The 12,426-nt window shown below is 43.8% G+C and overlaps 1 protein-coding gene across 1 annotated transcript; it reads left to right on the forward strand.

Annotated features, from left to right (window-relative positions):
- Positions 1 to 4,477: 4,477 nt before the first annotated feature.
- LOC134030305 (uncharacterized) lies at positions 4,478 to 6,607 on the forward strand. The gene is made up of 5 exons (XM_062474032.1): positions 4,478 to 4,505; positions 4,622 to 4,736; positions 5,101 to 5,160; positions 5,279 to 5,326; positions 5,827 to 6,607. Exons 1-5 carry the CDS (start codon positions 4,478 to 4,480, stop codon positions 6,455 to 6,457), a joined length of 882 nt encoding a protein of 293 aa, XP_062330016.1. The 3' UTR covers positions 6,458 to 6,607.
- Positions 6,608 to 12,426: the final 5,819 nt, after the last annotated feature.

Genomic DNA, 12,426 nt, shown 5'->3' on the forward strand with positions numbered 1-12,426 from the left:
AGTAAAAATGACACAAGTCATGCTTTCCATACACTGAGCCATTAACCTGAGGCTCACCAGCACCCCCTGCTGGACATGACTATACATGGCATCCCAGGTTCCTGTGGACTGGGTGATGGTGTAACCTGGAGGGGGGTGGGTGAGACTGGACTATGGGCGATGGTGTAAGTGGCGTGGGTTTGGTTTGAACAGTTTTGTTTCCTGGAAACCCTGTCTTGCCTGCCTCTATATCTGTTAACTATTAGCAGACATCCCAACTTGCAGAGACTCATTTCCGGGAGGTAGCTACCCCCCCCCCCCCCCCCCCCCCGGACGCAATCAGGACGCGCGATATGCACCTATCTCTACCAGAAATGACCATTATACAGTCTCTCGCTCGGTGAAAATACACAATGCCCGATTCACGGGAGATTGTACAGCATTTGCGGGCGTCAGGGAGCCGCTATTGAAATGCGGAAGACTCCCGGACCTTCCGGGAAACTTGGGATATCGCCTTACAGTGCGTTTACACTGCAGCGACGCGAATCGCTTGCCATCGCTCGCCTTCCCACAGTGCACCACGCTCGGGGGCGTGTCAGACAGATTAATGCAGAGTTGTAGTTCTCTAAAGTCACTGCTGTAGTTCGTATAATGTCATGGCCAAGTGTGCAGACAAAATACAACTTTTACACGCATTAAGCAAAAATACGATACGCTTTCTAGATCTGACATGATCTTATCTATTGCACACAATAGGTTATTTTTTCCCCACTTTTTTTAGACCGAGTGAAAGATTAAATGCCATCCGCACTCTATGTAACCGGTCTTGTGCCGGCTGTAATACAGAGTTGTCTATGGTCCATGTATGTATAATTTTGTATTTATAGTGTTTAGCTCATTTTTATTATTAATGTATTGTAATAGTTACAATTTCTGCAAGCTAGCTAGCACTTTAACAAGGTTTTCAGTAACATTGTAAATAATTGTATGCATAGGCCTAGCTGGATATTGATAGATAACCACACCCTGTATTCAGAACCAACGAATTAAATTCCCTCCCGCTATTTATATATTTTTGGAGGGAATACATTGGTATAAATACAGGTGCTCTCCATCAATATTCTATCATTCATCATGAATAACGTCCAGAGGAATGCTGTCATCGCCCTGCTCTACTACCGGAGAAGACCCCGCCGACGCTTCTGGGTTCAGCAGATTCGCCGTTTGCGGGTAAACAACGGAGCTTATCACTGGCTGGTTCAGGAGCTGCGACTGGACGACGACTTGTTCCAGCGGTACTTCAGGCTGAACCGGGCCGAGTTCGATGACCTGCTGACCAGAGTGGGACCCCGGATAGCGAGGCTAAACACCTCTTTCCGCGAGGCGATCAGCCCAGCTGAACGCCTCGCTATTTGTCTACGGTAAGCTTTAATATCCTTTATAGTAAACTGTTATATTTCAGTATTCTCAGACTAAAATATAGTGGTTATTTTCTATGCATTATTTTAAATGTATGGTATTTCTTTGTAGATACCTTGCCACAGGGGATTCGTTCATGACTATCAGCTTCAGCTATCGCATGGCCTCATGTACTGTGGCAGGTATTGTCGGGGATGTGTCTCGGGCCATTTGGGACTGCCTTGTGGAGGAGTTCATGCCTGTGCCAACCAAGCAGGACTGGAGGGACATTGCTGAAGGCTTCCTTCAGAGGTGGAACTTCCCAAACTGCCTGGGCTCCATCAATGGCAAGCATGTTGTCATCCAGGTCCCTCCCAACTCAGGGTCACTGTACCACAACTATAAGGGGACATTCTCCATCGTTCTCCTTGCTGTTGTGGACGCCGACAACATGTTCCGGGTCATCGATGTCGGTGGCTATGGACGGAACAGTGACGGTGGGACCCTGGGGAACTCTGCGTTTGGTGAGGCCCTGAAAGATGGAACCCTGGACCTCCCAGAGAACTGCATCATCCCTGGAGCAGAGCCACATGGACCACTGCCACACGTCTTCGTGGGTGATGAGGCCTTTCCTCTGCGGAGCAACCTCATGCGCCCCTTCCCTGGGACAAACCTCTCCAGGGAGAAGAGGATGTTCAATTACCGCCTCAGCCCACTAAGTGGGATTAGAATTGTATATTTAATTCTATTCTAATCCCACTTAGTACTGCTAGTTTATGTACCCTTAGTATAGATAGTCCACATATTTAAATTTTATGTATATGTTTATTGTATGCACCTTCCTGCCAAAGCAAATTCCTTGTCTGTGCAAACTTTCATGGCGAATAAATCCCATTCTGATACTGATTCTGATTCTCAGCCGTGCCAGGTTGACAGTCAAGTGTGCGTTTGGTATTCTCTCCAGCCAGTGGAGAATGTATCGGCGCGTCATTGGTATCAACCCGGCAAAAGCGGAGGCGTGTGTGAAGGCCACCTACATCCTCCACAACTACATCCGGAGGTCCAGGAGAAGTGCCAGGGGATGTCCAGCAGCCAGTCCTGGCCAGGAGGGGTCAGCAGGTCTCCAGGAGGCTCCACGACTGGGCAGCAACAATGCTGCACGTGCAGCAATTCACGTGAGGGATGCATTCACTGCATATTTCAATGCGGAAGGTGCAGTGCCCTGGCAGCAATCAGTTGTATAGCCCATGTCATCAAGAAACAAAGGCTCTTTTAAGAGCCACCCACATTAATCACAAAAAGGCAAACAGTTCCAGAATGTTCTTTTCATAAAATATGAGCTTAAATCATTATGCGGCCATGTTGTTTTTCTTATCATTATTAATTTTCACTACCAACCATTCATAGTAAATAATAGTATCTTAATACCTAACAGCCCAATTCAATAAAAGGAACACAAAGTTCTGTCAGTGACAATTTTTTATTTATTACACATCACTGTGTGGCCTGCATCTCTGCCTCAAAAAACATGCGGTGAATATTAAATTTGAATTCGGACCGCTTAGCTGGTGGCAGTCTTTTCAGGGCAGGGAGAAGGCTTTTAAAAAAAAGCTCATCCTCATCCTCTGCTTGAGGTGGTGGAAGAGGAGCAGGTGTCTGTGCCTGCTCCATAGCACCAAGCATCCTCTCTTCAAATTCGGTCAGCCTCTCTTTGCGCACCCTCTTTCGGCCTGAGGATGCTGGGGGCTGGCTAGTTGTTGCTGCTGCCTGACTAGCAGGGGAAGCTCTGGCCTCACTGGCAGGGGTTCCTGGCTGGCCTGGCTCGCTGTCTGGCTGTGTGGCTGTCTGCTCTATTTCATCCTCACTGACCTGGCTGACTGGGGATGTGGTGGCAGGCCTCTGGAAGTTGCTGCTGGAGTCCCTGTACTCCATAAATGGAGCCAGGAACCCCATCACAGCAGCATACTTCCAAGGTTTATGATTTGTCAGGCCTGCTCCACTCCTGCTCAACTCTTTCTCCTTGTTCTTTTCCCTCTTGTAGCTGTCCCTTAAATTTTTCAATTTTTTTTGGCAATCCTCAGCTAGAAAAACATTATTTGAAAACTGTTAAATAGACATACACGTTGACATGTGTAAACACGTTGTATTATATTACTCGAAGTGTCTGCTAATCTGTCGATACAACTAGGGAGTCCCAGCCGGGCTAACTAGCTAGCTCTAGTTACCACAGAACAAAGTTACGTAATGTGACTAGACTGAATTTGAAAGTACAAAATACCCACCAGGAGCACCGACAATTTTGGCAACCTTGCGCCATGCATCATTTTTTATATTAACATCTCTGTACGAATACAGAGACGTGTCATACAGTACTGGGTAAGCAGCCACACAAACAATCAGTTTCTCCTCCATCTTCAATGTTCACCATGGTTGCTACGTTACGAGAAACAAGAAAACACTCCGATTGGCCATCGCTAGCAAAAATCGCTCCTCATTTGCATAAAGTTGAAAAAAACTCAACTCGGTCGCGTCGCTACCCACAATGCACCACGCAAGCGATTCGCCTGGCTCCATAGAAAATGAATGGAAAACATGTTGTCGCTCGCATCGCGTCGCTGCAGTGTAAACGCACCGTGAGTCACATGCGTCGCCATTTTGATATCGAGCTGAACGAAAACGAGGCTTGGGGGGACAACAAACCAGACTTCAGTCCAGAGTGATGTCCTACTGCTGCGTCCCCGAGTGCAATTCCAACAAAAAGAAGGAATCTTGCGAACTGAAAACATTTCACCGCTTCCCTGTCAATTCCGCAATTCGTCAAGAATGGGTTGTTAAAATAAGGAGAGATATTGGGCCGCATTAAGGTAAGGCAATACTGTACAAAGGCTAGCTACTGTAATAGCAACCCCAGAGCTAACGTACTAGCTCATGAATGTTTGGTGTAAATAAACAACTTTCGGGATTAATAATGTTACTCAAGCAAAACTAGTCAACACAATACATTAACACAATAAAGGAAACTATTATTAGATATTGTTAGGTAACGTTATTGACATCAGACAAGCCAGCTAGCAAATGTTATCTACGCTAGCTAGCAAGCATGGCACGAAGACACCAGCCAAATGCAAGTCGGGCTGGCTAGATTTGTAGCTATCAATTACTGATTTGTTTTGATGCTAGTTATGATCATTGTTTTTACAGATCGCAAATAATACAAGAGTGTGTTCCGATCACTTCCCCGAAGAGTCCTTCACAAAGACGCTATGTGGCATCAGGAAACTGAAGGAGGGGGTTGTACCAACAGTTTTTACATGGTTCCCGATCAAGCCTGGCAGGCGGAAGATTGTTAGAACAGCAAGGTATTTATTTTTGGCAATGTTTAACCCTTGTGTTATCTTCGGGTCATTCTGACCCATCAGTCATTGTGACCCACCGTCGTATTGCGACAAATTTACCTCATACAAAAACAAAGTGAAGCATTTTCTTTTAACTGTCGGGCTGTCTCAGACCCCCCACATTGGAATGGTTAAAAGAAAATTATTTTTATTTGTTTTTGTATTGGGTAAAATTGGGTAAACACAACAATGGTTCGTTATGAACCTTTGGGTCATGTGACCCGAAGGCAGCACGAGGGTTAACAACCTTCGTCCAACAGTCAGTATTGATCAGTGACCATCGATTTAACTAAATACTACTGAATTGAATTTTGAGTTTGTTTTTCAGTCATGTTGCCACTGCCACAGGTGGAGAGGATGCACTGGGTGAAGAATCAGATGAGTCAAGGTAAAACACCCAAAGCCTATATGAGCTAATTGGTTAAATCTAATGTACATTAATTTTCTGCTTTCACTTTCATTTGTTCCTTATACATAAATAACGTTATATTTGATTGTATCTGCAGTCACTCAGTGGGACAAGACCCCCAAGAGGACATTGCCTGCACATCAAGGTGAGCCTTATCTATGGTAATTTTGTTGCACTGTCACACTAGATTCAGTTGAGATTATTTGGATGAAATGCTTGTGATTAACCCTCGTGCTGCCTTCGGGTCACATGACCCAAAGGTTCATAACGAACCATCGTTGTGTTTACCCAATTTTACCCAATACAAAAACAAATTAAAATAACTTTCTTTTAACCTTTGCAATGTGGGGGGTCTGAGACAGCCCAACGGTTAAAAGAAAATGCTTCACTTTGTCTTTGTATGCGGTAAATCTGTCGCAATACGACGGTGGGTCACAATGACTGATGGGTCAGAATGACCCGAAGATAACACAAGGGTTAAGAAAGGCATACCTACAGAACAGAAGCATTTAATTCAAATAATCACTGGAAAAAAACAAGCGTGGCAGTAAATATTTAAGATAGTTGTTTTGTTTGTGGAGGAGGAACTCATGTTTGTTCTTGTAAAGCATTTTAGCATTTATTTTTTTAACCTTGCCATTCCAGCGAAGTAGAGACAAGCTTGCCATACGCAGATCATGACTATACTCAGCGGCCCCTGTCCTTGGAGGAGCAGCTTCAAGAGGCCTGCAAGACCATCGCTCGCCAGGAAGAAGAAATATCGACACTTCGTAGCAACCAGTTCCTCCTCAAACGCTTTCAGTGTGATGACAAACAAATCCAGTTCTACACAGGATTCAGAGACTATAGTACACTCAAAGCTGTGTTTACAGCTTTACAACCTACAGCTGAGCACATGGTGAGATGGAGTCAAGCACAGAAGGTAAAGCAAGCCGGTGAGCACATTAGACAGGGATTTAATGTGCAAAGCCTAGCTTTAATTGACCAATTTTTTCTTTATCTTTCCCGTGTGAGACTGGGCTGTCTACAGCAGGACCTCGCTAATCGCTTTAACGTATCACAATCAACCGTCAGCAGAATATGTATCACCTGGACAAACTTCCTCTACTTCATGTTGGGATCGCTCCTTATTTGGCCTTCAAGAGAGTCTGTAAATGATCTTATGCCTCAATGCTTCAAAAGTACATTCCCAAAGAGTTATTTTAGATTGCACAGAGATACATGTACAAAAACCAACCTCAAAAGTACTGAATTCAGAAATGTACTCCCATTATAAAGGAACTACAACCTTAAAGTCCCTAATTGGTATAAGTCCATCAGGTTTAATTACATTTGTTAGTGACCTATATACAGGATCGATATCAGATAAGGAAATTACCAGGAAGTCAGGCATTCTCTCTTTCCTTGAGGAAGGGGATCAGGTGATGGCAGATAAGGGGTTCCTTATTGTAGACCTTTTGTCTGACATCAATGCTAGTTTAGTTATTCCACCGTTTCTGGGTGCAAATGCACAGTTCAGTGAGGAGGAGGTGCGGCAGACACAGGAAATCGCCCGCCTTAGAATTCATGTTGAACGGGCAATAAGAAGAATAAAAGAATATCACATTTTTGATAGAACATTACACATGACAGTTATGGGGTCTATCAACCAACTGTGGCCTGTGTGTGCCAGCCTTACAAATCTTCAAGGACCATTGTTCTGAAGTTGAAGTAACAATCAAAAACATGTAAACTGAGGAATACCTGGATTTATGAAATACATTTATTGCAAAGATATTTAGAATTAAAACTCAGGTAATTTTCATTAAATGTGTCTACAATAAAGAGTGGAAAATACATTGTGTGTGGTAGTTATTTCATTTTACTTATATATACAGTCAGGTCCATAAATATTTGGACATTGACACAATTTTCATCATTTTGGCTCTGTATACCACCACAATGGATTTGAAATGAAACAATCAAGATGTGCTTTAAGTGCAGACTTTCAGCTTTAATTTCAGGGTATTTACATCCAAATCAGGTGAACGGTGTAGGAATTACAACACATTTTATATGTGCCCCCCCCCCCTTTTTAAGGGACCAAGTATAGAGTTAATATTACTAGAGGAAGCAACTTTTGTCTTCCAAGATGGCGTCCCCATTAATTTCTATGAAAAGTGCTCAGTGGCGCAGTGAGGCAAGCGAGAGCACGAAACTGGACCGCGCCATCTTTCCACTTCCTACTCTTCTGGTCTAGCTTTAAACAGTGGCTCTTTTTTTCCCCTAGCTCCGAGACCTCGTGCATGCTTGCAACTAGCTGTACACGTCATACTTTGCGACAACCAGTCGCAAGCATAGATTTATATGGTTGCGAGCGTGTGAGCTAAGGCATTGCAGTGGCAGAATGGGGTACAAGTCCGATAAGAATCAGAGACATGATGCAAACTTTACGGAAATGTATGCTGTCACTGTATAGTATTCCTTTCACTTGGTTTTTAGAAATAGGCTATAGGGCTAAATATAGTGCTATTCTAGATGGAACTCATCACATATGTTGCTTTTTTTCTTTGTGATATGAGTATGATTTCCAACGCATTGTATCGGATTAAATAAACTGTTAACATGAACACCTAGCTCCGTCGTTGTTCTCGCCAGGCAAAGAAAGCTTAATAGTTATTTTGGTAACAGAAATCTTCTATAATGCAGACTTACCATAGCTTACTGTCAACTTTATATGCCACGAAATTCACACTGCCTTCAATTTAACATCAGTGTAGAAATGTGGCCTGTGTTTTATATGTTCAACCTACAAAACCAAACGCCTATTAATGGATATAACGTGATCGAACAAGACTTGGTAATAAATTGAGAAGTGTGTCTAAAATATAGTCTACTTTATTGAACGTGCCTTTGAAAGGGGCATATTAACAGAACTACAAGACGTTTCCATCAGATATAAGTGGGGGTGAAACAGAGTCACTGAGGACCTTCATTGTCCCACAAAAGCAGTCTGGCTTGATGACACGATCAAAAAAAGAATAATGAGTGTGTTTAACAAAAGCTTCTGAAGGCAAGACTAATATTATTTAAATATATATCATTTCCTATTGTGGTTATCAGTTAAAGTATTAATCTTCGTCTTTGCTCCACATGTCAACAATCTATGCTCACGCTTAACATAATATAATATTTGCCATCATGTCATGAACGTTTTTACGAAAAATCAAATCTGTTTCAAAATAACGGGAATAAACTATATTAACAACATTTCATGTATGTGTGACAACCATTTGCTAAACTTGCTACAACAGGGCAGGCAACTCAAGCCATTTCTTTCAGCTGCAGGTAAATCGGCTATCGGCCAATGTGAACTTTTGTGCTCGTGCCCTGTTAGTATCCACGAGCACATTTGCAGGCAACTTTTATTGACGTAAGCAAATAAATGGGGTGCTAGTTTACCCATTTCGGATTGGTTTCAAATTTAGCAAAAATCTGGAAAAATTATTCTATGAAAAAGCTAGTAGTATGAGCCAGGTTCGAGAATCGAACAAAAATTATTGGGGGAGATAGTTTTGTAAATGTTGACTGGAGTTAATAGAATAAAAACGACCGGAAGAGCCGGAAGTCTAACAAGAAATGCAATACCACCTACATCCACCGGGGCCGTTGCCCCAATAGTGGTTTCTCTTGACTTGTTATAATTATTTTAATAAATTTTTTACTTTACAAATCCTTCTTTTATTATTTTTTTACCTTATCATCTTACATTATATATTATATAATTTTACTCTTATAACATGACTCCCCCACTGGCATAGCCATGCACACTGAAGATTATAAGAGACAATAAGTCAACAATTAATCCTTCTCCAAATGTTGTCAGGTCTTCTGACCGCCCCCCTCTGACCCCATAACTGTTTCTCAGCTATGGTTGCTGCTTCTTGAATCTCAGCCGTGTCTCCCTGAGTAAACTCAGTCTGCGTGTCCACTACAGCAGAGCGGGCGGCTCGTCGGCTTCCAATTCATTTTCAATGAAACCGGGCGTTGACGCTCGCGTAGGTCATTCGCGTACTTTCATCATGACTGCAGTGGGGGTAGCCCTCGCTGCCTATATTCCCATCTCCTCTGCATTGTTGTTACCTTTGTCTCATGCATCTGCACCACTGCATAGCCAACCTTCCGCCCATCCGATTCTCTGTAACAAGAACCGTCTACAAAAAATTACATCAGCACAGGCGAGCGGTTCTGCGCTCAGGTGGGATCTTAATTTAACATACTCAGGGACCTGTGCTTCACAATCATGAGGCTCGCCTTCATGCGGAAGTGGTATGCTGTCTGCTGGATTTGCGGTGGTGCTTTAATACTAACCTCTGGATACTACAAGCTGGTGGAGTATACCGTAAACCTTTGTTCGGTCCAGTACAAGCTGTTCCCTCTCAATCAGGCCTGCCAACTTGTAATCTGTATGACTGAGCCCAAAAGAAGCTTGTCGATATACATAAGAATGGTGTTTGATAAAATACTTGGGTCATCGCGGTACATTAGTAAGCAGTGTGTATGGGTTGGGTACTACTGTCTCAACTGCATCTGAGTGAGCTTTCTCAGTTCACTTATGTCATTTTCCCACGTCTTTGCCTCCTGCTCTCTGAAATGTTCTATTGCATGGACCACATGATTGGAGAATTGATCTAAATCACTGTGCCTTTCTCTGGAGCCCCCCCCCCTTCCACATGACAGTCTTTTTAGTGCAGGGGCGTTCAGCTTCATTCAGCTCAGCTCTGACATGAGCGTATGCTCCCTTACTACTCTTTCCTAAACATTCTTCGGTGTCTTCATCTAAACTGTCATCTTCTTGGTCAGAGCTCTCTGTCCTTGCCCCTGAATTGAAAGACTTTTGGCTCCAGAGCTTGTACGATCGTCTGAGGCCCATATGGTGGGGGCCTCTCAGACAGCTTGGGGAGTGATAATGTCTTATTGGATTCAGGGGGTTGGAGGCTCTCTTGACAGGCCTCGGCGGTGGCACGGTAGTCCCTTCCCCCGTTGAGGTACAGGTTGAGCATCCTCAGCTCCTCCTCCTCTCTTCCTCAGTCGTTTGGCCGGTCCACCTCTCCCAGAGTGGTTCCGTATGAGGACCTTCACGTCCTCACACAGGCTCACGTCGAAGGTGCATCCCTCAGGCCAGGTAGGGACCATGTCTCGGGTCCTCTTCCTCCATTTCTGGTTTAGGTTGGTGATCTGGTCCTTCAGTAGAGGATTTTTAATGATGAGTACCTGGTCGGCAGAATCAGAATCAGAATGGGATTTATTCGCCATGAAAGTTTGCACAGACAAGGAATTTGCTTTGGCAGGAAGGTGCATACAATAAACATATACCTAAAATTTAAATATGTGGACTATCTATACTAAGGGTACATAAACTAGCAGTACTAAGTGGGATTAGAATAGAATTAAATATACAATAAAATAAAATATAAGTTGCCGTAAATTACAATATAAAAATACAAAAATACAAATATTACAAAAAATACAAATGTACAAGATACCATTTTGTAATGCAGTGCAAAAAGCAGTGTGTTTTAAGCAAGAAGTCATTAGAGTCAGTGTGGTCCCTTGGCCTTGTTGAAGAGGCCAACAGCGGAAGGGAAGAAACTGTTTTTGTGGCGTGAGGTATTGGTCCTGATGGACCGCAGCCTTCTGCCGGAGGGGAGTGACTGAAACAGGGAGTGTCCAGGGTGGGAGGAGTCGGCCACAATCTTCCTCGCTCGCCTCAGGGTCCTCGAGGTGTGCAGGTCCTCGAGGGTAGGCAGATTGCAGCCAATCACCTTCTCAGCAGTGCGGATGATACGCTGCAGTCTGCTCTTGTCCTTGGCAGTGGCAGCAGCGTACCAGACGGTGATGGAGGAGGTGAGGATGGACTCAATGATGGCTGAGTAGAAGTGCACCATCATTGTCTTTGGCAGGTTGAACTTCTTCAGCTGCCGAAGGAAGTACATCCTCTGTTGTGCTTTCTTGATGAGGGAGCTGATGTTCAGTTCCCACTTGAGTTCCTGGGAAAGGATAGTGCCCAGGAAGCGGAAGGACTCCACAGTGTTGACTGGGGAGTCGCACAGGGTGATGGGGGTGAGTGGGGCTGTGTTCCTCCTGAAGTCCACAACCATCTCCACTGTCTTAAGAGCATTGAGCTCTAAGTTGTTCTGGCTGCACCAGGTCACCAGGTTGGCCGCTTCCCACCTATAATCAGACTCGTCTCCACCAGAGATGAGCCCAATGAGGGTGGTGTCGTCCGCAAACTTCAGGAGTTTGACGGACGGATGACTGGAGGTGCAACTGTTGGTGTACAGGGAGAAGAGCAGAGGAGAAAGGACGCAGCCCTGAGGTGATCCTGAGGGTGATCCTGAGGGTCCAATCCCAGTGCCTTTGGCATTGGCTTTGACTGGCACACACGGCGGGATCTTCTTGGCTCGGGTGTGGAATGGCATGGTTCAGGTGGGCACCTGCAGACCTCCCGGGGGCGTGGTGATCTAGACTTGAACAAAGATATATGATTATCTAGAAATAGTAATCCCTATCTCCTTTAAATATGACTGTTTATTGAATTATTGTTATTATCTCCCCTATCACATGCTGCGATGGGGGAGGTGTTTATGTAATATGCTAGAGGCTTATCACATGCCCTAATCCATAACTACTTATGGATTCTATTGGTTTTGGATCTATCTGATCACCCCATTTGGGTGACTTCATTGCTATCTGGGGATCTATCTATATACCCCCCCATTAAGGTGATATCATGTGTTATGTGTATGATAATGCACATCAACACATTTTATTCTATAATGTGTTGACATCTTACCATATGGAACCATTCAGTACAATCATTCACAAAACGTTCACCATGTACAGTCAGTAGTTTACATGGGTTTCTTTTTAAACTTCATTCTTTCAGCACTTTCTTTCAATTCGTATCTAAGTTAGACAATCATTACATTTTTACAGCTTATGTGGTTATATGGTTATAATAACAACAACAAAAAACACTCAGAATCTTTCCTCATACATCAATAGCATTGTGCGTTCATACAGCACCATGCAACCACTGTTTTGCCAGATCTTTATTTCAGTCATTCACCATGCTTGGTTACTCTGCACTCGCATATGATTACTCATTCATTCATATAGCCGATGTTAGCCCTGACACTTAATGCTAGTCCTGGCATTGCTGCTGATACCTTCAGTAGCTTGTGTTTCCTCCAGAGACAGTCC

This window comes from Osmerus eperlanus, chromosome 1 (assembly GCF_963692335.1).
Source record: "Osmerus eperlanus chromosome 1, fOsmEpe2.1, whole genome shotgun sequence".
Classification (NCBI taxonomy): domain Eukaryota; kingdom Metazoa; phylum Chordata; class Actinopteri; order Osmeriformes; family Osmeridae; genus Osmerus; species Osmerus eperlanus.

Bases quoted from the DNA above. Each gene is read 5' to 3' on its own strand.
- LOC134030305 (XM_062474032.1), top strand. From the start codon at position 4,478: ATGGCACGAAGACACCAGCCAAATGCAA. The intron at 4,737-5,100 runs GTATTTATTTTT...TTTGTTTTTCAG, and splicing joins AAGATTGTTAGAACAGCAAG to TCATGTTGCCACTGCCACAG. The intron at 5,327-5,826 runs GTGAGCCTTATC...TTGCCATTCCAG, and splicing joins GACATTGCCTGCACATCAAG to CGAAGTAGAGACAAGCTTGC.